The sequence below is a fragment of the Thunnus maccoyii genome, chromosome 11 (genome assembly GCF_910596095.1).
Source record: "Thunnus maccoyii chromosome 11, fThuMac1.1, whole genome shotgun sequence".
NCBI classification, from domain to species: Eukaryota; Metazoa; Chordata; class Actinopteri; order Scombriformes; family Scombridae; genus Thunnus; species Thunnus maccoyii.
Window position 1 is genome coordinate 23,740,064 of NC_056543.1, and position 27,475 is coordinate 23,767,538.

Here is a 27,475-nt window from a genome sequence, read left to right on the forward strand (position 1 = left end):
GAGCCATGTAAATTAAAATTAAAAATAAAATAAATTAAATCATTTTCAAAATGTTGAATTACCTTATAACAAAAATAAGCCCCCTTTTTAAAAACTCTGATTAACATGTCACATTTTCATACTTATAGTTCACCATTTTCTACAATAGACACAGTTTTGAACAGATCTGACTACACCTGATTTGTCAGGGAAAGTTTTGATTACCTTTCTGATCATCCAAGAATTTTGTGGGGCATCTGCGATCAAAATTATGTCTGCTGTTGCAAGACTATGTATTGTTTCATTCCATTTTTGCCTTTCCTGTAGTGCAACCAGCAAGGTATAATTTCATTCATTCACTGTGTCCAGTGAATTTGCCACTTCTAAATGAACTGCTTTTCTTGCCATACACATAAAGATGACTCCATAACGTTTCGCATACAGTAGGAACATCCTTGCTTTACCTCAATGGGCCCAAAGTAATCCACCCCCACGTTGGTCAATGGAGGCAAGTCTGGAGTTGTTCTCTCTTTGGGGAGGTCTGCCATCTTTTCATCACACATTTTTTCCTTTGTGATGCTTGCAAAAAGCACAACTTTTTGAACAAAAGCACAACTTTCTGAACAACAAGACAAGATTTTTCTTGCGGCTGCATTGGCGTGAGTGATCCAATACCTTTCTCTCAACCTAGAGAGGATGCAATTTCTCCCGCGATGCCTTATCTGTTCATGAACATGCTTGAGAATTAACAGGTGGATGTGCTGATCTTTTGACAGGATGATTGGGTGTTTGCTGTTCTCTGGCATTGCAGTCCTGGACAGCCTTCTGCCTGCTCTTAGCAGTCCATCTCCTAGAATAGGGTTGTAGAACAAGTTTTCAGGACAACAGTACAAAAATCTCACTGTTTAATATTTCCTTTTGCCAGAACTGGATAATAGCATTTTCTGCTATTGACAAGGTGTCAGTTGTCAAACCTTGTCCCACTGAGCCTCTGGCTTTCAACATCTTCAGGTCAATGTAATTGAGATCCGCAGGGGCATCCAACAGAAGATGCTTCCTTTTTTGATTCAATTCCAATAGAGCCTTCTTTACTTTCAATATCCATGCAACTGAGATGACTGGTTGCACTGCTGTTCTGTACACTTGTACAGATCTCCTTTTTGACCTCTGGATCACCTTCATCAATACAGGACTCTACCTTGCAGTGCATCCATGTTTGCTTCACTTTCCACAAAAATTCTGGACCCATAACCATGTCTTGTTGTTCAGAAGCTTGTGGACCGTCAGTTCTCTAAACTCATCGTTTGCATGATTTTGTCATGTGGGTATACTGCCATTGTGCTGGGTTTGATGCCTCCCTAATGTGAGCTATTCTGTTAGCACACTAATGTTCGCAATCTCTTGTTCTCATTATTGATATATTTAAAGACTGTGCTGCTGTCAGTCCAGAAACAGGATTCTTCCAATTGAAGCTGTAATACTGCATTTACCATCTTGTCTACGGCAGTGAGCTCCAAATGAGGGATGGTTACTGGTTTAAGTGGTGTCACTATTCCAAGAGGGAAAGAAACATGTACATCACCTGGTTCATTCTGTAACCTCAGGTATGTTATCGTGCCATACCCTTCACTGGCATCAGCAAAGTGGTGCAACTGGGTGTGGACAGGTGGTCCAAAGTTATGTGGTTTCAAGCACCTGCTCCCTCAGAACACTGAAAGCACTTTCAGGTCACTCAACCAATTGATCTATTGTTGTCTTAGGACATGCAGAATTTCTCTATTGCATCCATAGTTCTTTCTGCACAACTTGTAAAATCTGCTCAGCTGGAAGAGTAATTGATGCAAGATACCTTAAGGTATCATACATTGAGCTGACAACTCATAAAATCCCCTGTTGACTTCTATCTGTTCCTTGCAGTCCATGTGGAAGTTGAAGGTGTCCCCTCTTTGGTGTCTTTCCATACACCATTGGAGCCCCAAAGCTTTTTCTCTGTCTAAATTGAGCTCACTCACATTTTTAGAGTGGTCCTTCTCAGGAATTGCTTGCAGGAATTCACGACTGTTGCTGATCCACTGTGTAAGATGAAAGCCTCCTTTCTGGCAAAGGTCACAAAGGTCATTAACAATCTGTACTGCTTTCTCCACAGATGGTGAGCTTTTCAGGCAGTCATCCACATAGAAATTTATATGCACATTGTCAATCACTTCATCTGGAAAGCTGCCCTGGTGGTCGTCTACAGTCCTCATCAAAGCGTAGCAAGCATGGCTGGGAGACGACAGTACTCCAAATAGGTGTACAGTCATACTGTATTCTGCAACTTCGTTGGTCAAATTCCCTCCACCAATGGAATCGAATAATGTCCTTGTCTTCCCCTGTGACTTTGACTAAGTAAAACATGGATTTTATACCAGACATAAAGGCAATGAGTTCTTGTCAGAATCTTAGGAGCACTATTATTGAACTTGTAAGGTTCGGGCAGAACTTGATCATTCAAGGAGGTCCTTGAATGGTGCCATAGTCAAAAACAACCCACAACTTGCCTTTGCATGGGTGGTAAACCCCATGATGAGGAATGTAAAACACATTGTCCTCATCACAACACAATTCATCCTGTGGGACCATTTCAGTGTAACCATTGTTGATGATGTCCTCAAGAAATTCTGTGTTACTCGTGGTGGAATTTTTCATCCCTTTCCATTTTTCTGTTATTCCGATGAGACGCTGTTGAGCAACACATCAGTTGTTTGGCATTGTAACCTCTTTGTTTTTGAATGGCGGTTTTAAACTGTAATGTCCATCTTGCAACTTCACAGATTGCTCCATAATTTCAATGAATCTTGCCTTCTCTTGACATTTCTTCTTTGTCCTCAGCAACTCTTTCACTGAAATCATGTTCGTACTGCTACTCCAATAGCTACTCAAGTGATTCAATAGATAATCTATTTACAATGGCAAAATGACAGCCGTCATCATTAAGGTTGCCTTTCCAATCCCCACATGAGCCACTAACAACCCACCCCAGTAGGGTTTTAATGGCAAAGGGTCCCTTGCCTTGGCTGTTAACAACCTCCATGGTTCCAGCAACTTTGAAGCGTTTGTACCATTTAACAACTCTACTTCAGCATGGATTTCAGGGATGTCAATGTGATCAAGGTAGGGCCACTTTCTGAGGGTTTCCCTTTTGATGATGTTTTTTTGTACTCATCTGCATCGTTTTTTGTGTGAAAACATTTGGAAGACTGTAGTACCTTTTTCAATTATGGCTAGATATTTCGTGTTAACAATGTAGAATGTATGTTAACAATGCACAATGTATGTTGACACTGATGTCTTTGGGCTCATTGTTAACAAACTCATTGTTAACAAACATATCTTTGATATCGTCGCACTGCATTTGGGCATTCAGCTTTCTGTGTGAAAGCCACCACTCAGTGGAATGCCCTACCTGATTATGTGAGGAACTGTAGTTCTATCAATGAATTCAAGGCCAAATTAAAATATCAATTAAAGATGAATCAGCTGTGTGACCATTGAGCCTAGTTTACATTATTAATTTTTAATTGACATTGTGGGTGTATGTGATGTGCTGTTGTGTGTAGCTTTGTATTTTGTATAGGGTGTTTTTTGTGTTTTTGTTTGTTTGTTTGTTTGTTTTTGCTTTGTACTGTTTGTTGTTGTGCTGTTGTATGTTTTGATTATAATGGACTACGGATGCAAATTAGCTTCAAGCTAACTCAGGTGCAGTGCATCATTTATGCTTAATACTGCACACTGTCCTGTTCAATAAATCAAATCAAATCAAATCAAATCAATCTTTTCCTGGTCAGGTTCAGCTTTCGAATCAGAGCTTCAGAGCAGAATGTAGATCTTGACCCATTGTCTAAAAACATGTAGCTCTGAGTCACTTTGTTCCCTTGTCTTGCTTTCATCTGAACTGGAAGAATTGGGGGTATTCCATTGCTACCAGCCCCTGTTTGGCTTCCAAAGGCTTGAGTTGACACAAGTGTGTTGTTTACAGTTGGTTCAGGTTCACTGGAGTATATGCCATTGGTGTTCGCTGACTTGTCCATTTTTTTCTTGAAGTGAATGTGTAAAACTGTTGGATGGCTCTGTTTACACTTTTCACAGGATTATGAGCTTATCACAATTCTTGCTCAAATGCCCAGTGTTGAGACACCAAGCTCCTTTTTCCTTTAAAATGATGATTTTTTCACTATGTTTGTTTTTGGCCAATTGTTGACATTCATCCAGAGAGTGACGTTGTAAACAGAGTAAACAATTGATGTCGCTTTTCCGTGTGGTTTTTTTGTCTCCTTGTGTTGTAGTTTGTTAATGGCACAGACATTTTTAGCGAAGTTGTCTCATTTCAATTTTGATTTTACTATATAAACATCCCTTTTGATATACATCCCTCATTCTGTGGTTTGAATATCCCAAAAATCCCCCCCCCAAAAAATTGGATCAGGCAAGAGCTTGACTTGATGTTCCACAAAGTACACAACGTCATTGAAGTTTGGTTTGCGCTTTTGTTTTTCACGAATATCACATGCGATGCTTCTGAATTGTTCCCTCAGTTTAAAAGCAAAATTTGGAATTGATAACCTTGAGATTAGCAGACATGTCAAGTTCTCTCTCTCTGCGTTGTTGCATCCACATAGGAATAAAGCATAATCCCAAAGCAAGGAAACATTTTCAGCCTGAACAGCAGGCCAGTTGAGGACTTTTTCCATATAAGCTGCTGTGATCTTTGTTTCATTGCCAAAATGGTCTTGTAGGAGGGCTTTGTTTGTTTCAAAGCCTCTCTCCGCACTCATGTATAAACAGCTTTGTACACGGTCTTGTGGACGCCCCCTGGTGTATCTTTCCAGAAAATACATGCAGTCCCCTTAAGTTGCACTTTTCTTTTCAACACAGTCTTTAAAGGTTTGCGTGAAAATTTTGGGACAGACCTGAATTCAGACTTTTTACAATTCGGCATCATGATGTAGTTATTTTGGCATCCATTTGCTCCGTTTATTGCAATTAAATCACAGCAAAATCTAAGTTTATTTTGGATTAATTCAGGCTGAGCTTCAGTAACATCACTGCGCTAGTTGGGACTAGTCGGCGCCTGCTGCTGCTCACTGGCTGTTTGATGCGAATAAACACAAATGATCCTGTGGTCAAACTTGCACGAGTAACGCCGGGTGTTTGGTGTGTTTGCTCCACCGCTATGTTTTGTCTGGCAGCCACGTTTCTCTTGGGTTCACGCTCAACAGTTGCCATGGTAGCCGGCACACCCTGCAAAAGAGGGGGGTGAGGTGGGTGGGATAGGACCTCAAACCGGCTGTTAAGAACAGCGCTGCTTAGACAGGATGAGAAGGCTGTTGTGGTGCTTGATCCTTGTGGTATTTTGACTGTAGCTTGTCAGATACATTTTATTAAGACCCCAGAGAACTGTGTTAACTTGTGGAAAAGGGGTTTATTATGGCCTCTTTAACATTGCTGCACATAACATAATACAGAGGAAGGTTTTGGACTTATTGTTGACGCACTTATTGTTGACTTTTTTGATCCTCTGTTGTCACCAGAAATTGTCAAAAGCCAAAAACTTAAAGTCGGATATGCCAATCCATTTATTCTCAAACTATAAAAAGTACATCTCTCAAAATAAACATTCCACCTTTACCCTGCCTCACGATCAAAAATCATAGACTTTGCTTTGCGCCACATCTGTATCAATTTGTCCTACACTTATAAGTAGACTACAGTGTTTCCCCTAGGTTGACTGCTTTTGGGTGGTTTGCTGAGCAAAACTTGGGAGGGACTCAGCAGCCACACATTTCTCCTTTCTCTGTTTAGCCTCGTCAGGTGTCAGGTTAGGCTCACCCATTGTTGCTTACTTGGAGCCCTTTTCGAACAGTTGGGGAAACAATAGACATGACTTTTCTTTGTCTTGAGAAGCTGCAGCATTTATTAACTGACACACTGTAGTCTGTACTGTACATTTACTGCTAGATTGACAACTTACTGCTAACCTTTTCCTGCTGCTCCGATCGCATTCACTGCCACTTTTCTGCTGCTAGCACATGCTCAACCACTCACTTGCTAGGCACACACATTACGCACTGCCCTATTCTTTAAAGGAGCTATGCTACCAAGAGTTTCCCAGGCAATGACACAGAGGCTGACTCACGTTTCGGAACAGCACTGAACAGAGACGCCCCCAAATGCTATTGATTTCTAAATGAATGGGCATTTGGCATTAAAAAAATAATTTTTTTTGTCCTGGCGGCCCACCAGGCCTGTACAATTATAGGGGAAACACTGGACTACCATGGCTACCCACAGCGCCACCCAATGGCCACCATTGAAATAGCTCCAACACTCATCAATCATTTCTAATGAAAACTGAACAGTGCTCTTTAATTTTATGAATACACATCTTTGTGTAAATGTTCAGTTTTTTACATCATGTTGCAGCACACGAATGTCAGAACTTATAGACACACTGTTGATAGAGCGAGCGAGTGAGCGAGAAAGAGAATTTAGAGGGAGTTTGGAGTTCAACTTCATATCTGACCCGTGTGCTCATTTCCTGTACAGCTTCAGATTGGCAGTGAGCCAAGAGCAACAGGTGATCTGTGTGTGTTTTCTGTGTATTTGTGTGTGATTTGATTGTATGTGTTTCTTTGAATCTGCATTTGACAAACTATGCCTTGCTAAAAGACAGAGAGAGAGAGAGAGAGAGACAGGAAGTGGTTTGTGTGTGGTGGAGACAGTTCACTGAAAGGCCTGTCTGGCAGCCTCCTCCTCTTTCAAATCCCTCTAACACGATTGTAACTGTTCCTCTCTAACTCTTCCTCCTTCCTCTTTCCCCTTTCACCCTCGTACCTGTTTCTCAATATTCAAAGCAGAGACACTGAGACCTCAAAGAAAAGTGTCTACTCTCCACCACTGCTGACAGAACCCTGTTAAATATATCCCACAGATATTACTCCACCCCTCCAGTAAACAGAGATGTTCTTGTTTTCTCTTTCTACTGTATCTCTTTCTTGCCAATCTGCTGTGTGTGCAGCAGTCACATGTTTATTGCTGTGTGAAAGGTGCTCACTGTTTCACAGTCGACAGTCACTGGTGTGACATAAACTGTTGACCGTCTACCACAACCCTACCTTCTTTTTGTTCCTTCTTTGGTTTCCTTTGTGTGTTTGTTTACAACATTATGCACATGCGCAGATTTACCACAGATATGATAATACTCTGTAAATACACACATAGCACACTTTGCTACAGGGCTAAAAGCAGTGACAAACTGTGACAAATTACATAATCAAAAGTGATATTGACCACTTATTGAAGAGGAAACGTCATGCCAGAATTGAACGATGATCAGTCGTTAACCTCACTGAACAACATTTAGAAATAAAACAGTTCCACCTTTGATTGATGAAAGTATGGGAGCAATAAGAATACCAGCCTTCTTACCTCATCTACTGCCTTAGTTACTCTATTGCAAGGCTGCACTGCCACCTGCTGGCAAAAATACTTATAATTGTTTTCAGTACCGTCCCAATTCCATTCTACATAATAGCTGTATGTTGCTTAATCGTTATAGTATATTTTTGCCGTCAGTCCTGTAAACAAGAAATCAACAGTTTTATACAAACAGCAAATCATAGTCAAACTGCAACTTTACAATGCCACTGTTGAAAAAACTGGTGATGAAACAGCTCCAATAAAACATTTTTTTTGATGTTTTTTTAACATTATTGTAAAAATGTTTTGCTGTTTCTGTGTTAATTTTAATCAAGTGTGAGTAGCTCTTCAATTTCCTCTGTGCATTGTAATATGGGAGAATAGTGTACATGAAACACAACTGCACACTCACAATTTCAAGACTTTAAAAATATGCATGCTGAATGTTTTGAGTGTACTTTTCTCACTTCTCCAGCTTGAACACATTGTCGAACCTGCTTAGAATTAGTATATACTGTACAGTAGTATCGATTTGGACCCAACTGATGTGGGGTAAACTGATCATCACAATCCAATAATTCTTTTATCTTGATTCTTATTCTTCTGTTGCAGTTCCATGTCCCCATTCAGTATTGACAGCATACGACGCCCCCGGAGGTCAGAGTCACCAGATTCCAAAAAGAGAAGAATCCACAGATGTGACTTTGAGGGCTGCAATAAGGTGTACACCAAAAGCTCCCATTTAAAAGCACATCGGAGGACACATACAGGTCAGTAGGTCTGAATGTATATGTTTTAAACACTGATTTTGTGACCCCACTCTTCTTACTCGCTGATAAATATATAATCAAGGTCATATTGTTCTAGTGCTGCACTTAAAACCACCTTTGAGTTTAAGTTACTTTAAAGCAAGACTATGTAACACCTGCTGAGCTGGGCTGAGCAGCAGCAACAGCAGCCTCTGCTGCAACAAGTAATAATAACAGGACGCTGGTGCATTTAATTCTATTGATAAAAGGACGCCCAAAAACCTGTCAAGTGCGACTAAACATTTTCATTGGTTGCACTGATATGCCTGAAATTTCTCTCCTGTGTTCCTGTTTGTATTTTCAGATATCAGCCTTATTTTACTGTTTCCTGATCGCTTTCAGTGGTTATCGGATTACTTCTGATGAAAACATTTCTATGGGTACATGCGGATGGGTGCAGTTAATAAGTGACAGTTGACTCATCTGATAGGCCCTTTGGTGAATTACAATCACTTGTTATCTCTCCAGTATGAAACTATATTGTTATCAACAGAACTAAGATACATACTAGCAGCCACCGGACTGTATTTTCCGCGGTGTGTGAAGATGATGCGGATCGTAATCTAAGTCTGTCAGTATAACTCTAGCTGTTAGCAACTACATTTTAGCACACAGCTGCTGTAGGTTCAGATGTTGATGATCAGAGAAATAAAATCAGACAGAAGCACAGCGAGGGATGTCACAACAGTGTTATAGTCTGTTCCCCTTCAAATAGGGTTCCCTCACGTTACAATAGTGCGGTACCCTCGCTGCAAGGTAAAATAAGTTGGTTAGGCTACCTGTTAGAGATGTGCTGTTTGCTGAAAATGCACTAAGAGCCTGTCGTCTGCACTTCTTCGTCAAACATCTCACTATAGCTGTTTCTGCTTGTACTCTTCCTCTCTGCAGTGTTTCTAACTGATCCGCTGAACAAGTAGCTCCAAATATCTCCAAATCTTGTTGTGTCGACTTGTTTTTATTCAAGAACAGCACCGCTAACGAAGCTCCGCTAACTCCGTTATAAACATATTTAATTTCCTATAAGTTCTTCGCAAAAAAGCCTTCAATTAGTTTGTCAGTGGAAAGCTTTTAATATGAAGCAGCAGCAGCAGGAACTACTAGCCAGGTAGCCACTATTTCTCACGGTTGATTGCAAAGATACATAGTGCAAGACCAGGAGTTTGGGGCGTGGAGTGGGAATGAAAGAGGCGCCATTCTCCCTATTACAAGTCAGTGTACCATCAAAATGATTTTGAGGCTGTTCATTTTAAGGTAAAATAGTCATATAATGTTGTTTTAAGGAACTGATAGTTAATTTTAAATCTGGTTTAACAGGTTAAAGGTCAATGCAAAGAAATAGACAATAAATAATTCAATTAATTGCCTGCTTAAAGGCATATACTGATATTGATACAACATTCATATCTTGTTAACCACAGCCCAAAATCACAACCGAAATAGTAAATAGTAGTAGAACATATAGTAATGTAGCAGACATTTAAAAGGAAGTATAGCCATGGCACAGTCTTGTTCAAAGAGGATTTCTAATTATTGGTTCAGTAAGACCTTGGTTGTGTCATAAATGACAACAGAAAATACAACAAGCATGATTGTCAGTGAATTACAGAACTTTCTCTCCTCCACTTATTACACTTTACATAGTCAAATGGAACAGTTATGTTGACATGCTGATGTGTCACCTTTGTAACTGTGCAACTCTAAACACAAGTTGCAATCTGAGACTTCAAAGAAAAGTGTCTTCTCTCCACCACTGCTGACAGAACCCTGTTAAATATATCCCACAGATATTACTCCACCCCTCCAGTAAACAGAGATGTTCTTGTTTTCTCTTTCTACTGTATCTCTTTCTTGCCAATCTGCTGTGTGTGCAGCAGTCACATGTTTATCGCTGTGTGAAAGGTGCTCACTGTTTCACAGTCGACAGTCACTGGTGAGACATAAACTGTTGACCATCTACCACAACCCTACCTTCTTTTTGTTCCGTCTTGGGTTTCTTTTGTGTGCTTGTTTACAACATTATGCACATGCACAGATTTACGACAGATATGATAGTACACTGTAAATACACACATAAACAGTCATGTCAGACATGCACGCAAAAGCACAAACACACTTTTCTATAGGGCTATAAGCAGTGACAAACTGTGACAAATTACTTAATCAAAAATGATATTGACCACTTATTGGAGAGGAAATGTCATGCCAGAATTTGTCAATGATAGAAATAACTCAGCAGTCATTAACCTCATTGAATAACATTGAGAAATAAAACAGCTTCCAGCTTTGATTGATGAAAATATGGGAGCAATAAGAATACCAGCCTTCTTACCTCATCTACTGCCTTAGTTACTCTATTGCAAGGCTGCACTGCCACCTGCTGGCAAAAATACTTATAATTGTCTTCAGTGCCGTCCCAATTCCATTCTACATCATAACTGTATGTTGCTAAATCTTTATAGTATATTTTTACAGACAGTCCTGTACACAAGAAATCAACTACTTGTTTATTGTCTAGCATCAACAAAAGTGCAACAGACTGCAGTTACAAATTTTTATCCAGTATGTTGCTATTGTGCCAAGTTATAACATAGAGACTTAAAGGAGCATGTTGTCCTGTTTTAAATAGACAACCAACTTGCAACAAAGGTCCCCAGCTGGACGCAATCAAGGGATGTTGCAGTTCATAGTGGGCATCTTAACCCCTGGGCCACCCCGTGTTTTAGAAATTTGGATCTACTTTTTTCTACCATACCAGCCATTCATTAATTTTCATACAAGCTTTTATGTGGCGCTTTTAAAGCTATTTAAATATGCTTTACATACAGAAGATAAATGAGTTGGCAAAAAGAAGTTACACACAACAACAACAGAGCAGCAGGAAAGACACAGCAGGAGAAAGATAGAACATAAATGCTGTAAAAGAGAATAAAAGACAAAAAAGACTCTCATTTAGTGTCAGACTAAGAGCTGAATATTAGTTTACCTTTAAAAAGGCTCAGTATAAAGTTCAGACTCTCAAATCAATCTGCACCTTCACTGTATTACCATTCAGTGATATGTAACAACTGTGATAGATCATACAATTCAAACAAAGTTTCAAGAGTCTGCTAGTTGGTTTTTATACTGCTCAGAAATGAATGACTAGAACAGCTAGACGCCTGAAATGGTAGGAAAAATGTATCCAAAAATGTAATTAGTGTAGCATGCATTCAAAAATGGCCAGCAAACATGTAATGTATACATATTGTGTAGATTTTAAAAAAGCACACATAAACATGCACACACACTGGTTAGACCTTAGACAGTGAACTATCATAAAGGTATGTTATGACCGCACTCTCAGTCTATTATGGAAACAGAAAGCAATGGTGCTGTTCATTGGACTTATTATGGGCTTTCATGCAAAACAGATAGCAGTTGTAATGTTTGACCTTGTAAAATATTATAATCATACAAAGCTGAATTTTTGTTTTTATATGATATTTAAATACGCCATAATGGCTTAGCGTTATTCATATAATTCATTATATAGAAAGTCTTTGTGAGACATATCATCAGTTAAAAAGCATCAAGGTCAGAGTATGGCCACTAGCCGAGTTCCTCTGAATATGTTACTGTAAGTAGCCAGTGATGGTAATGAAATTATTATCTACAAGCTATTGAGTGTGTGCTGTGTTTTTTCGTCTCTAGGGGAAAAGCCATACAAATGCACCTGGGACGGCTGCACGTGGAAGTTTGCCCGCTCTGACGAGCTGACGAGGCATTACAGAAAACACACGGGGGTCAAGCCCTTCAAGTGTGCAGACTGTGACCGCAGCTTCTCCAGATCTGACCACTTGGCCCTGCACCGACGGAGACACATGCTGGTGTGAATCAGACAGATAGAAATAAAGAGAGAGAGAGAGAGATCAATGGAAACAGACACACACACACACACATATACACACAGGCAGCCGGGGGAGCAGGATCTCCCTATGAATGTTATTCAGCTGGCCTGGACGCACACACGCTCATATACCCACACAAACACACACACACACACACGTACACACACACTGTCATCCGTCGTAAGAAGAGATGATGGAGAGGTGCACAGAGCTTGTGGAGCACAAAACAGGGTCTCTTCTGGATCCTCTTTGGCTTGTAAGGAATAGACGGCAGGATCTTTTATCGTCATTGTTTGGAGTATAATAGGGAACTGTCTTATACAGCACTGTTCGTAAATGTTTCACTTAGATTTTTAAGATGAACTCGCACTCTTTATTCGGACAAAAAAAAATGCAATCGCAACTGTCTCTTTTTTTGGTATCTTTCTTTTCATTGTTGTTCAAATGGCTGCTTTTCCAGCACTCATAATGTGAAAGACCCCATTGTACGGAATGGATTTCCTGTGTGAGCTCTAAAGAAGCAGAGAGAAGTCAGGCCTGGACTGGATCACAGGAAAAAGGATTTGGGCCTACAGGAGTTGGAGCCACAGGCAGTATTGTTGCGCCATGCCTCCCTGTGAGTCAGATTTGTGACCAACAGAGGACGCCATTTCATCACAGATGGTTCCTTTTGCCTGCTGGAGCCTGCTGTCGTGTTCGAGGCATCCCATATAGAAGCTGAAAGAGGGCTGGACTTTCACTCATCCCATAGCCAGCAAACCATAAACGACATTGAATCAAATAGCCACAACCTGAATGGATCAACCTCATCAACACATCCTCTGTTTCTGTATTCATTGCTTTATTTCAAACAATGAAAACATGCATATCATCACACCAGCAAAGAGACACACCATTTCCGACCCACCCACAGGGCCGGATTACCCCAAATCTCATCAGTGCTACTCTTTATGTTGAGCCTCTTGAAAGCATTTTCTTTAAAAAAAAAATCTTTGGTGGATTTTGTGCTGTGATTAGCAATCAGTAAAGTGCAATCTTAAAGGATAAATATACTTTCAACGTTTTGTTTGTTGAATCTTGCTTTTTTTTTTTAAATGCCTGCTTTGCTTATGTTTGACTCAGAAAAATACAACCCCTCATGTACAGTGAACTTTGAAATAATCAGAGGAGATTTCCAGTATGTGAAAAAAAACAAAAAAAAAACAAAAAAAAAAAAACAGAGGCACCTTACAGACTCTTTCATTCTGTCCCGATCGATCAGTTTTATTATTCAGATCTGTTTTCTCAGCTGGTTTTGACAGTGAAAAGAATTTGTGTTGTGGTTTTGCACGGCAGCACTTGATCATAAGCTGACCTTGACACCGGCTGCAGTGTTACAGGGATAGTGTGGTATCTGATGTACAATATACAGAAGAGCAATACATTCTGAACAAAGTGATGAGAAGGAAATGCCGGACCTTCTCTTTGTTCTGTTTGTTGATGTCAATATCCAAGGAGAAGCGTCCAGCTGGGCCGCCTCCTCAGTCTGTACACATGACTCCCTCTGTTACTGACTGGTTTGTAGCTCCAGCACAAGGCTCTAATTTGATTTATGTCTCCTGTTTCGCACCTGCAAGCAGCCCAGCCGCAGTTAACGAGTTACTCCAAATCATTTTATTTTATTTTGTCCCAAATACAGACAGTCACTTGAGATGTTCTCACCTCAGACCAGATATATGTTAAGATTGTTACCTGAGATTTGGTTATATAAAAAAAATGCTGAAAAACGGAGGAATGACACACATGCATACAAACACTGTACATAAATAAACACTTACACGTACATACACATTACAGTGAGTCTACATTTTAGAAGATGCAGTTATTGGCAGACAGAAATATCTTATCTCATAAAGAGCATCACAAAACATTAATGAAAGTAATTCAATTAATTATCTTTATTTTTTATAGTCATATTAGACATTTTTGCAAGTATTTCCTGCGCTCTTCATACCGTATAAGAGCTGCAGACATAAACTCAGAGTATCAAAGCCAACCCATATTATTTGATAGTGCTGCTAAATGCATTTATTGGATCGAAGCCAGTAAAAGGAAATATAACCTTTTTGATAATAGCACCTTGAAAACACACACACACACACACACACACACACACACACACACTCTCACATACAACATCCTCACTTTCAGTAACCAAATCCAGGAAGTCATTTCCACACATGCGCCCAATCTATGTGACACCCCTTCGATGTAATGGAAAATGGTAACATATGTTATCATTATTTATGTATATTGTTTGTGCACATGTGATTATGCCCAGTTGTATTATCATTTTGGCAAAAGCATATCAGCACCTTGTTTGTTTATTAGTATGATTTTCAAATTATTTTTATTTCAGATGTCAATTTATAAACGAATAATCATCATCATATTTTATCATCCATATAATGTATATAACATTTTATGATTGAGGGGCACTTCGTCATTGCATATAACTCTTTTTTTTTCTGTAAAAAGGATCTTTTGAAATGTTGTAATATATGTGATAGTGAAGATTTAAGACAAACTTATTACAAAGATCTACAGCCTGTATATACATTGGAAAAATAGGGCTTTTGATTAGTAGATGCAGGAAATACATTTATACATGTAAAGTCTTTTTCAGAGACTGTAATTTATCTAATTTGATATACAGTGAAATGGGGCTAATGGTATTCATCATGTAAATGATCATAGTATGTGATGTTATATAACAGTTTTTTTTTCTTGGTTTGTGGTTAACTAAGTTCATGATCAAATCATTTTTATTCCCAAGGCTGAACCAGTGTTTGCTATAATCAACAAATTATTTATATACATTAAGCGTATCAAGGTACTCGATTCCCTGCGTTGCTATTTTGCTATACCCAGACAAGAAATTATATTGATCAAGCACATATCAACAACACGTGTACTCTCGTATTCAGTATATGACTTTGCATGCCTTAATCCAACAGTTTTTGAAAAGATTCAATTAGACTTGAATTTTGATGGTGTCTCGACAAGACAGGGTGTATTGTATTTCCCTTCAGCATCTCTTTACGCATTTTAAAGCATAATTTTGTAACGGTAACCAGGGTCAAAGTTATGCAATAATAATAAATAGTGCCTCATATCACAAACTTGTAACATCAACTGCTCTGTGCAGAGTTTTCGATTTCAACATGTGTGCTCAAATTAATAAATTTCAAATGAGGAACCATGAATTCTGGAAAAAGCACAGACAACAATATGCAAGTCGGACCTCTAATGTTGAACTTTTCTTTTCGCACTGAGCCTTATGCCATTTTGTCAAATGCAGCATCCTCCCGTAACACGTTCACAGGCTGTTTATAGCACGCATTATTACTTTGCTTGCAATAAGTCACTTCCTCTAAGGGGAACAAAACTGAGTTACAAAGGCCTTTGGATGTTTCATCACATTAATTCAACATAGTGATTCCGTGGAAGATAATGAGGAGACTTACTCACAGGAAAATCCTGTGGCTGTAGAGTGATGCCTTTGTTAATGAATACTGATCTTACACTTCTCTATCAGTTCAATAGCTGTTTTGCTTTCTGTGTAACATCTGCTTTTGATTTCCTGGTTTTGAAAATTTTTGAGTAGTGAAGCCAATGCCTATGTTTCAAGTTTGCTGATATTACGTACAGTAATCGTTGTTCCTGTATTTATGTAAAGTGAGTGTAGTGTAAATATATTAAAAATCTTTTCATTCTTACCGTTTAAAAAAAATGTGATATTGCTCAGCATCGCTTCAAAAGGGAGATTCTGCTCATGGAATTCCACATCTGTAAAAGAAAAATTTTTAATCCTGATATTTTTCAAAACTTCAAGAACAGGTGTCCTTTTTTTCTGTTACGCTTTTCTTTTCTCCAAGAGTTGTTTAAGTATCCAGTCAGTGTTTTGCCTTTTTCTCTGTATTTTTCATATGGATGGAGCTGTGAAATTAAAATAAGTTCAAACATATACATGTATATTAATATGAATGGAGGCATGAAGGTTAATAAAATTGCATTTTGTATGTAACACGCTGGTACGGAGCTGGTTGCTATCTATGACTGAGATGGATGGTATGTGGTTTCGATGTCACTTAGACATCTGAGCACTGTACTCACATTCACTGGCATTCAGAGACCTAATCTTGGCATTAGGGAATATTTTTTTTTAAGATTATTTTTTGGCATTTATGCCTTCATGAGAAAGTGGGTAGTGAGGAGGCAGACAGGAAACAAAGGGAGAGAGAGACATGGGTACGACATGCAACAAGGGTCCCTAACTGGAATCAAACCAGGGACATTGCGGTCATGCGGCATGTGCAGTAACCAGTTGGCTACCAAAAATATTTTAAATGCAGTACAGTAGCATGTACACAGAGTACATCTGATCACTACAGGAAGGGGAAAAAAATCTTGGACAACCACAGATCTACTTGCTTGTTTCAATAAACAATAAATGCACAAAAATCCCTCGTACCTGAAAATCCTCAGCCACACATATTTAAACATTCAAGTAAAGCATCGTGTACCTTTACGTAATATCATGTTGCTTTGTTGCTATTATCTAGTACCAACAGAGAGTGGTATTTTAAGACCTGGTATGTTTTAACATAGCTTGTAGTGACTACAGCTTCTGAGAACAAGTTGCACTTATAAAAAAAACAAAAAAAACCACCCAGTACATCCTGTACACTACCCTATTATAACTGGATCTGGATGAATGTTTCTGTCAGCCAGAAAAGGATTCAGATGATTACAATAACAAGGTTTCAATTCCCACTCCACTAAGCATTTTGTTGTGCAGTATATCACATGCGTGATTTATCACTCACAGGAGCCTATGCTGTGTGGGATATACTGTAAAAGCAAAGTGCAGTGAAAAGGAGCTAAAAGCAAATAAGAGTGATATTATAACATTCCCCACAGGGAAGTTCCCTTGCGCTTAGGACAAGCTCAGACATCTCCGCTTTGTACAGCTTCTCTTGGCACCTTTTGTCAGCACCTCTGCTAGAAAAAGAAATCTTGATTTATTTTGATGACATACAATTGTCAATAAGAACAGCTGCATTGAGGGTGCTGCAGTCAAATGATGTGTTGCAGTTCCAAGAACCAAAGAACCTAAAAGAACTTGATCTGCAAAGATGATGTAACGACGAGAGATGGGAGGGAGGAATAAACTCTTTATCCGTATTTAATCTAACATTGTAAAATGTTCATCTGTCAGCTTTCACAAACATTCCATGTAAATATCTGTTCTGTTCTTGTTTTCTCCTCTTAAATGCTTGTTTATCAAGCAAACAGTCCTCTTCCTTAACTGGCATCTATTTTCTTCTGAAGAAATCTACTTATAATATAATACATAATATCTTTGAGTGTAATTTCAACTCTCTGTCATTACTGCTGCAACTTGATGGGCTCTGACATCTGAAGACTTTTTGAATTCTACATCTTTGCATAATCCATACATCCAAGCTATTTCTATACAAAAAAACAGTCAAAATTACCACCACCGCAAAATCTATTTTCCACATTATTATTGGTAATCCTAATTCACAACCATACCACCTACACTGACCTTTTTATATATTTTATATATTATAAAATATAAAGCTAAAGCTGAATGTATTTTTTAAGTGGGGGTGTTCAATATGGAAACACAATCAGCTAATGTGGAGGAAAAAAAACTGCAGAAGTTCTGTATTTACTTCTTGTGACAAAACAATATTTTAAAAAATCAGACATTCAAAAATAAATATTCAACACAAAACCTTTATTTGCACTGTGAGGCTACATCCTCATGTTATGAAGCTATGACACAAAGTATTATAACATTTTCCATGTGTCAACCATGTCAAAACATTTGTGTTTATTGCAATAATTCACTGGCACACACTCCATTGAGCTGCTACCTTGGCTGAAGGAAGTGATGACAGTGTCGACTGTAACAATAGTCTATAGTTTGATCTTTCTTAGGCTCTGCCAAACAATAAAAATAAAGTCTCCTTAAACAGCTGATACAAAATATACATATTTGAAAAAACATATAGAAACTCCAAAAATCAATTTTGCTCAACTAGTCTCAAATTATTAAGAAATTTGGTCATAAATAGAAATTGCTGTATTGTGGAAATAAGGAGGGGCAGCCAAAACTCAGAATCATTTTAGCAGAGTACATGATAAAAGAACATTGTCCCAAGGGGACAGCTTTGATTTCCATTCATCAAAAAAAAAAAAAAAAAAAAAAAAAAAAAATTTAAAGGCACTTTCAAAAGGAGTTTGAGTACATGGATTGTAGTCAAAGAAACCGTACGCAGATGTTCTGACTGGCAGGTGCTCAGTCCGATTCTAAAAAAAAATCCAAACTCACAGACACCACTTATGAAGACAAATAATCAGTGATATGATGCTGTTATCCAGTTATGAGCGGAACAAAATATCCAACATGATATGCAACCAAAACAATGTCAAGATGAACAAGTCTCGACTCGTCTATCATTACTTCCAGGAGAGAGAAAATAACTCTGACCTACGGTTGAAATGCTGTGTACTCAAAATTGTTGTAAATTAAGTTTGAGCAGTTATATAAACAGTTCTCTTCTATACCATCTACTATAAAATGACGTATTGCTGTGTGGCTGAAGTTCACATGGGACAAAACAAGCCCAAAAAAAAATGAGTTAAACCTTTTCAATAATTGAATAAAATCACGCAGTATTCATAGAAGTCCTGAAACTGTTTTAGAGAACAACAAAGCAGTTGCTTCTGCACCGTTTGTATTTATCACTGCACCTGCCAGAGGACATGTAACACTTTCCGTAATGACCATATCTTTGTTAATCTGTAAAAGTTAAGATATAGAACATTCATAATGTTAATATAATTAATATCTTATACCAATTCTTTTCCTTTTCTGTCAGTATCATGAGTAAACTTAGATTTTGTTTTGCTTTGATTAAAGTTCTCCTCGGTGGGAAAGTAACCAATAACCCTGGCAGTGTTAAAGTCATACTGTAAGCACCGCATTGACCTTCTTCACAATCTCCTACTTTGTCTTTTGGGACATCCACAACTTGTACAACTTTTGACTAACTGCTTTGTTTCTTTTTATATTACACACACACACACAATATCGATCCTGCTGGCCAAAACAACATATCCTTTGACCTTCCAGTTCATGACAACACTTGATCTACTGCTGCTCTGACTGTTTGTCAGTTTGCTATTTAAGTGAATTAAATGAATGCCCATACGACACAGTATTGATATGATCTGTACAAAGACAACCTTGAAAAGAAAATATGGATATTTCCTGTAAAGTTGTTCATGTACTTAGCAGAAAAACAAAAATCTAATAAAAATACAGATTTAAAAAGATTATTATTTCATGATTACATTTGGCTAATGATTTTTTTTTGACTGACACTTTTGCAAATGTCCCCCAGTATTGGGGCATACAGTGGAAATAAAATAAGGCAACAGCAATATTTAATCTTTTTACAATAAAAGAAACAAGTACTTGTGGGCCAGCACTGCTAAGAATATCTCCACTGGGGAGAAAGTGGAATAATCCACAGTTTTTCATATGTTTGTTTGCTGATATGTAAGTACCATTTCATTTTTATTCACAAAAATAAAAAAAAGATTGACTTGACTTGCAGGAGGGTGTGTTTCTAGCTCTGGTGTCTCTTCATGTGAAGTGCCAGGTGATCTGAGCGGGAGAAGCAGCGGTTACACACTCCGCACTGGAAAGGCTTTGCCCCGGTGTGTTTCCTGAAATGGCGAGTCAGCTCATCAGAACGAGCGAATCGCCACTCACATCCCTCCCAGGAGCACTGATACGGTTTCTCTCCTTCAGCAAGAAAAAAAGAAAAGAAAAAAAAAGCAAAGTGACAAAAACACATTATTTAAAAGTACAGTATATTTTCTAAAAACTGACTAATGAATGAGTTTTGATGATGAAAAAGCTGAGACAAGTCTCAACTGTGAGCCATAAATCACAGTGTGTCCTACCCCCCTTTATGAGAGCTGCAGGGTTTATGTGGTTTGACAGCAGTGAGATGTGGGCCAGGTCTGTCAGCAGACAGACTGCATCTGCATGCCAAGTACATTCTTCTGCCTGGCAACATCACACTTTCACCCCAAAATAAGAAAGTGCAACTCAAAACATTTTACCTGTGTGGGTGCGTAGGTGGGCTTTTAGATGAGAAGACTTGGTGTACACTTTCTTGCACCCTAAAAGAAAAGACATTAAGATCAATATAATGTGAATGATACAGGAAGTGTTGAAACAGAAACAGCTTTATGGTGTTGCAGACAACTTTATTGTTGTGCAAACTGGTGAAAAGACTCACCTGGGACATCACAGTGGTGAATCCGTCTTCTCTCCAGATCAGGATTATTCCTTCGGTTGTACTTCAGTGGAGCCGACTGGGCCAACACTGGGGACAGTGGGCCAACACCTGGCGACATCTGAACTGGTGTCAGGCTTGAAAGCTGGGCTGGTCCAGGACCCGGGCTCTGGACTAATCCCACACTGGAATTCCGGTCTGGGCTTTGGATCGGAGCGACACTAGAGGTCTGTCCTGGATCAATGGGATTATGGGTCTGAAAAGTTAACTTAGATGCAATGCTGGCTTCGTAGGAGGGAGGCGGCGAGAGATTGTGAAGGAGCTCCTTCCCCCTTTCTGGACTTGGGGGCTCAGAGCTTGGCGGAGAAGGTGGCAAGTAGGTCGGTCTTTGCTGATGGCCTAAGTGTCGATTGAATGGAAAACACTCGTTCTGTAGACCGCTTGCAGGTTTAGCGTTATTCTGCACTGGGCCTACATGGACATTCCCAATAGGAAGATTTAGCGGTGCCATGGGGATGGAGTTCAGCTGTGACCCGTGAACGATCTGCTCCAAATCAGAGTTCAAAAGCTGAAACAGGGGAACATCCTGGAAATCTGGCACTTCCTGTTTGACGAAAAAGTTGCCGCTAGCTGTATCTGCTGTACTATAAACCCCTGGGTACTCTGTTAGCGTCGGCGGCACCGCGTTGCCCTGACAGGTGGGGTGCATCAGAGAGTGGGAGGGCTCTGTTTTGATCTGTCTCATAGTCCTACAGAGGCCAGGGTGCAGGTATGTGACATCAGGAAGGAGCAGACTCATGTTGACGCTGTAAGGGGAGGCAAAGTCTTCGGTGAAAGGCGGCTCTAGCATCAGAGCGCTGTCCCTGCACAACATTTTGGAATTTAACGTCTCCTGCGGATGCTGAGACAAGTAGTTGTCCATCTCTGGTTTACCCTGAAATGCAAAAGAGAAGGAAATTATCAAACTTCATGTTGGTATATAAAGTTTTGTCGGATCATCCAAATGCAGTGGTATTAGAAAAACACAGGTGTCCACTAATTGATTTTAGCTCACAGAGCCTCCTTTAAAACTTGATACTGCAAAAGCAGTAAAATCAGCACTGACTTTAATGCCTCACTGACTCTCTTTGTAAAGAATATTAATTCCAGCCCCCTAAAAAAGACCAGCTGACAAATGCAAAAGCGTGAACAAACCTACATACCAGCCTCCACTGATGCTGAAGCGTCGTACGACTGACAAAATAACAAAACTAACTGGTGTGAATCAATTTGGGGATGCATTTGGGGCCTGCGCTTGTGTACACACACACGCACACACACACACTGCCACATCAAAGACACCACTAACCAACTCCCTCCACCACCACCACCTCCCTCCCCCCCCTTTACAAGCAGCAGACGCCCTTCTGAAAAAGCTCCAGCCTAAGCTGTTTGGAAATACACGGCTGAAATTAGAACATCCAGTTGCTCTGCAGCGCTATGCATCCTCCGCGCAAGTTTCGGGGACGGGTGCAACGTTTCACATCGCAGCCATGCCCGGCGTGCGATTAAGCTCGGTCAGTGAATGTCAGCATCAACACAGACATTCAAAGCTCACAATTTCAGTCACGAGTTGGCTCAGTAGCCGTGAATATTATAACAAATGAACATCATAAGCCTTCCTTCGATATTAGGCCTACATCTTTAATGAAAACAGCCTGTTTTGCTTTGATCAGCAACATCTTCCTACACCATAAGGGCATCAGTAAACACTGTGATGCTCTGACAGACGCGAAAGGAAAAAAATGTAATCTCCTACCAGATTGTTGTCATGAAAAGAGGAAGTTTCCGGGATGGCATCCCTCGTGTTACAGAGCACTTGTCCATGATCTACACCTCTCAGACCGTCGGCTGTCAGTGGTGCGGTTTTATGGAGAAACTGCGCGTCCTGCCCCGGGGCAACCCAAACATTATTCCTCACGGCAGCGGCCATAAAAGCGGAGCTACGGTCCTAATCTCTTAAAAAAAATAAATGAAGCATAGGTATTGTTTTGTTTCGAAACAATCTGTACGAGCAAAGCGGCAGCTGTCAAACGTTCATTCTCTCAATTTTGCGCTGGCTTGTCAAATTACGCAACTGCGTGATATCAGCGCGTCTGCAGGGCGGGGCTGAACATGTACAAAATAAACAGGACAAGCAGGCGATCGGGATACACCTAGTGTAATGAATACTGTGGTTGTGTGATGAGGAGAAATGGCTGAAGGTAGAGGGGATAAAAGAGCAATTGAGGAAGATGAAGGTGTTTGTGTCCGTAAAAGAGCAGTTTATAGTTTATTCACAGACTCACAGAAAAAAAAGTGAGTCACTGGTGTAATCAGTGCACTATTGCAGGGTCATGTTGAACATGCTGTGCGCCTTCTTAAACTTTCACATGACTTGTGATCTGTTTAAACTGGTCATGTCTAAACCTAAAAGAAAAATAAATACATATTGGTTTTAAGGCAAATTTTGACCAAAGGACCTCTTTGGAAAAATGTATTGAATTGATTATTTCTCTGTTTCTCACTTTGCACCACAGTGAATCAAGTTAGTACAATTTCTCTTTCATTAATGATGCAGTTTCTGATTTTTTTTAGAGCCTCTAGCACGCTCTGGTCCTGGTCTGGCATGTTAAAAACGCCACTGCAGTGCAGCTGTCTGTCAGGACTGCATACTTGATGCCAACATTCCTGAGCCAGCAGTGAAGCCTGCACACATATACTGGCAGTGGATGTTTCCATCAAAATAGCTCAGCATTTCATTTAAACACATTGTGTGTCATACTGTCATTCAGCAATGATGATCTGTACTCAACTTCTCTGCAGTTGTCTTTGGTTTGTCCTACAGTAAATTCATCTTTAACCAAACCTGGATTTGTTTTCACTCCCTGCTCACATTTTTGTTGTGACCTTGTAGGAACTTTGACATATGATGTTTTTATCTGCCTTTATTTGTTCTTTAGATCCTTGGGTATACTCTAGATATTTGGCTCAGCAATGAAAAAGAATGGGTAATCCAATCTCCAGCCCTCTTGAGATCACACTGACAGCAGCATTATAGCTCAGCTTAACAAAACAGAATTGACTTGTCAGGGTTTTGTTTCTTTCCCACACAGGTGTATGAAGTATTACCCCATGTCAACAGTATAGTGCCAGTGCAACAGGCTGGAACTGGAAGCATGGCATGGATGTGGTAATTATTGCCCTATTATTCAAATATTGTAACCGCACCTACTTTAGGCTTGACTGGACACGATTTAAGCGCTTAGTATCTCTGAGCTTAGATAGAGTCATATGTGAAACTTAAAAACTATAAAGAAAACTGGGGATACAGTGTATAAAATGTGACCGTTCTTACACAAAAATATCACATCCACTCTGCACTCGTTGTCAGGGTTTATGAGTGTGACTGGGGCCTTTTTTTGTCCAGGTCTCTCAGCTGTGAAACTCCCCTGACTGAGGTTCTCGTGGAAAATCTTTATAAATCCTTCCTCAAAACTAAATTTGATCCTAAATTACTAGATGTTGTATTTGTTTAAAATATCATGTCCTATTTTAACCTCACTGTTTTATCCTTGTTTAACTGGAAACCAATCTGTAACTTTTTTTGCTTTATAATTTAGTAAATATAATTATTATTGTTACTAGATATTTTTCTTCTACTTTTTAATTTAGATTTTGTGATTATATTATTATTAATGATGCCAGAAAATTTGGATTCCTCAAATTACTATCAGAATAAGTGTTCACCAAGAAAACTTTCATACATCCAATTTTATGGATGCAGTAAAAAATAAAAATAAAAAAAAAATCTGGAATATATTTAAATGGCTGCTGATCATCCAATTAGGAGCTGACTGATTGCCTGTCATGTGCTGACCTTTCAAACTGCAATTTAAATCCATGGATGTCTCAGCTCCAAGAGGAGCAACTGTCATTCTTGGCTGTGGCTCTTCCTGTACAGCGAATGTGAGCCGAGCCCTCCTCCATATCCCCCGTATTAAAACCTCACAATATGCCCAACAACTGCACAGCGGAGGAGAGAGAATGCACGGTATGTGCTTACAGCATCACAACTCCTCTCTCCTCTCACATGGACTAATATGGCCAAGCCGAGAGGGGATAGGACAATAAACACATGCAGCACATTGCTACTGTAAGCACTGTGTGATTTTTAGGGTAAAGTAACTTTCAATTAGCAGATTAAATTATTTGGTGTTTTGTGTATGAAATTGATATGACTAATAGTGTGCATTTGTGTTCAGCTATCTCATCTTTGTTTGTGTGTGAATAATTTTAAATGCTTTGGATATCTGTAACTGTAACACAAGAAATACAAACAAATCTTAATTACAGTTTGCTCTATATTTAGTATTTCTTCAAGCAGGTGCTTGGCACTCCCACCAGAGGGCAATGGTCAGCTGCAGTTGAACTTCATTTGTGCATTTAAGAACTGTAGCTTTGTACTGCTGAACCATCAAAGTCAGTCAATGCATTCCAGTCTTATATTATGTATAATTACCTTCTATAGCTGGTGAGTGGAAACAGCAACTGGATGCTATTTTATGCAATTTATACACTCTTTTTTAAATCATATTATGAGTTTTGGATAAAAGAATGTCTGAATATGATTTTGTTAACACACAAATTAATTTTAAATCACAAATTATTTTTTATTAAAATAATCTTGATGTATTTTTTGATACAAGTATAATTTTTTTGAAAAGCCTGCTTAATACATTTTTTTTTTAACTTTATATATTCTCTTTATAACCTAGAGTAGGCACTCTGAATTATAATGTATTTGATGTCAGCTTTACAAAGCCTGCCCTTGAAAACATACAATCAATAATTTCTTCTTTGGCTTTATTATTTCGTCTCAAGTTTGGCTGTGTTACAAGCTTGGCTTGTTGACTCTGTTCAGCATTTATCTGATCTGACACCATTTCATTAGGCATTAGTAATCATTTCCATAGCACACAACATTAGAGTACTCCTGTTTGTAAAACAGCAGATGAGGCTAATGCCGTCCTCTGGGGAGAAATTCAATATAATTCGTTAATTAAATGGAATAATTTAATTACAGTAACTTAGAAAGCATTCATCAATATAATTGTTTCTGGAGCCACCATTATAATTGAGGTTTAAGTGAAAACAAGTCCGTTTCTAATGTTGGTAATGTGCTGACATAGTTCTCCCACCCTCCATTTGTTCCTCTCTCTGATCTTCCACCATGCCGTTTCTCCACAGTGTTTTCGTTTGATAGCCAGCCATACCACATCAGCAAGACCAAAACATTTATTACAGCCATTTAATTTAACCTCTCTACAGGCACGGACAAGAAGACAAGAGATGATAGCACAGCCGCTCTGAAAGACTCTCGCTGTTCAGCTTCTAATCTGATCCTCTCTGTTGCCCTTTCATAAAGACACCAGAGTATTACCCTGACTCCAAACATACCTCTGCCATTTAAACTGTCTTGGATTTCACCACAAAGACGACCAAATAGAGTCCAATTCATTCTTCAGGGCCCAAATAATAAAACATAATTTTAGTCTAATCTGCCTAAAGAATGTCCTCTGTTTGAAGTTGACAGTGCTCTATCTTCTGGGAGGAATAATTGCCTTTTGAGTACAGCAGGAGAGGCCACTGAGGTAAGCCTGTCGAGGGTCTGCACCTTACAGGTGTGCCCTTGGACAGACAACCTCCTCGTTGTTCTAGAGAGAGAGAGGGAGACGGGGGGGAAAGCCAGACTGAAAGAATTCATCTGCCAGTTGAAACTTTACAAGGCACCGGCATAGCAGCACCACTCGACATTCTCAAATCACTGTGTGGCCAAATTGAATCGAACAAAGAGACACTGACCTCCAGTAATTCCTCCTGTCTGATACAGCTGACAAATTCTTGTCATTAAAGTTTTATCATTTTGTTGTACAGGTTTGTGAAATTGACCCGCTTGTAATCTGTTTGATTTGGACAACTGCATTCATGACAAAGTTACTGACAGTTATTGTCTAGAAATGTAAATGACACTCCTCATATAGTGCAGGCTTTGTGTGCTTTCAGAAGCACATTTCAATACATCAGCACAGTTTGCCTACACAACCACTGAGACATTGTGTGGCTATTGATTATGAAGTTAAATATTAATTTCCCAATCACTCAGGAAGTATTTAGTGTAGTTATTTATCAGCTACGTATATGAGATAGTTATTTTGTAGCCTTCATTCAAGGAACTGAATCTCTGCTTCGTTTGTCTAACTTCTCCCGTATTTTAATGGGGCCTATTAATTGAGCAGAGAAATCTGTCCCTTTCTGAACATGGCATTGAAAGCTGCTGAACAGCTGTCCTAGCTCTGGAGAATCATATGGAAGAATGCATTATTGGCCTTGTTTGAATATTCCCTTAGATTTGGAATAATCAGGCAGCTATTCAGCAGTGAGATGGCCACGCACAGATGCCAAAGCACAGCTGAGGCGAGCACAACGGTTGAAACACACACACAAAACCAGCGGCATGAAAAATGTGAATAATGCAGGTGCGCTTTATTTCTTTACAGTGCGCTTATCATACATAACAGTGAAGACACTTTCTTTCAGTCCTTTTATCTCCCTTTTTTCTTTCTTCTTGCCTTGTTCAAGGTGATCCTTGCTTTGCATATGGCTGATTAATCTTATTGCACAGTAGCTAACATTGATCACAGAAATGATTAGAAATGCATTAGTCAGCAGACTGTTTGGAGTGGTTGGGTTTAAGTGCTAGTGCCAAGCCATTTTCCATAGGTGTCCATGTTTTTAATTTTGTTATATAGAATTTTGCAAATGGATGCATGCAGGCCGCCCAAATACAGCATCAAAGCTTTAATGCTTACAGACATAATTTAATCTCCTAGATGGCAGGCCTGATGGACTGTGTAGAGAAGGCATTCCTGCTAAATTC

At 39.2% G+C, this 27,475-nt stretch overlaps 2 protein-coding genes across 6 annotated transcripts in view; one reads left to right on the top strand and one right to left on the bottom strand.

Annotated features, from left to right (window-relative positions):
* The window catches only part of klf12b (Kruppel-like factor 12b), a 47,845-nt gene extending 31,646 nt beyond the window's left edge, over nt 1-16,199 (top strand). For all 4 annotated transcript variants that reach the window (XM_042427017.1, XM_042427015.1, XM_042427016.1 and 1 more), the window contains 2 exons: nt 8,050-8,207; nt 11,937-16,199. In XM_042427017.1, coding sequence (XP_042282951.1) covers nt 8,050-8,207; nt 11,937-12,118 — 340 coding nt within the window. In that variant the 3' untranslated portion in view covers nt 12,119-16,199. The remainder of the gene's footprint in view (nt 1-8,049; nt 8,208-11,936) is intronic.
* A 1,719-nt stretch (nt 16,200-17,918) lies between these two features.
* klf5b (Kruppel-like factor 5b) lies at nt 17,919-22,620 on the bottom strand. 2 transcript variants are annotated; one of them, XM_042426531.1, is made up of 4 exons: nt 22,316-22,620; nt 20,521-21,451; nt 20,342-20,401; nt 17,919-20,018 (listed from the first exon to the last, which is right to left on the bottom strand). In XM_042426531.1, exons 1-4 carry the CDS (start codon nt 22,487-22,489, stop codon nt 19,840-19,842), a joined length of 1,344 nt encoding a protein of 447 aa, XP_042282465.1. In that variant the 5' UTR covers nt 22,490-22,620; the 3' UTR covers nt 17,919-19,839. The 2 variants fall into 2 exon arrangements, with proteins under 2 accessions (XP_042282465.1, XP_042282466.1); XM_042426532.1 differs by lacking the exon at nt 22,316-22,620 and adding an exon at nt 21,720-21,827.
* Between the last annotated feature and the right edge of the window lie 4,855 nt (nt 22,621-27,475).

Bases quoted from the DNA above. Each gene is read 5' to 3' on its own strand.
- klf5b (XM_042426531.1), bottom strand. From the start codon at position 22,489: ATGGCCGCTGCCGTGAGGAATAATGTTTGGGTTGCCCCGGGGCAGGAC. The intron at 21,452-22,315 runs GTAGGAGATTAC...TTTGCATTTCAG, and splicing joins CTTTTCATGACAACAATCTG to GGTAAACCAGAGATGGACAA. The intron at 20,019-20,341 runs GTAAAATGTTTT...TTCTTGCTGAAG, and splicing joins CCACCTACGCACCCACACAG to GAGAGAAACCGTATCAGTGC.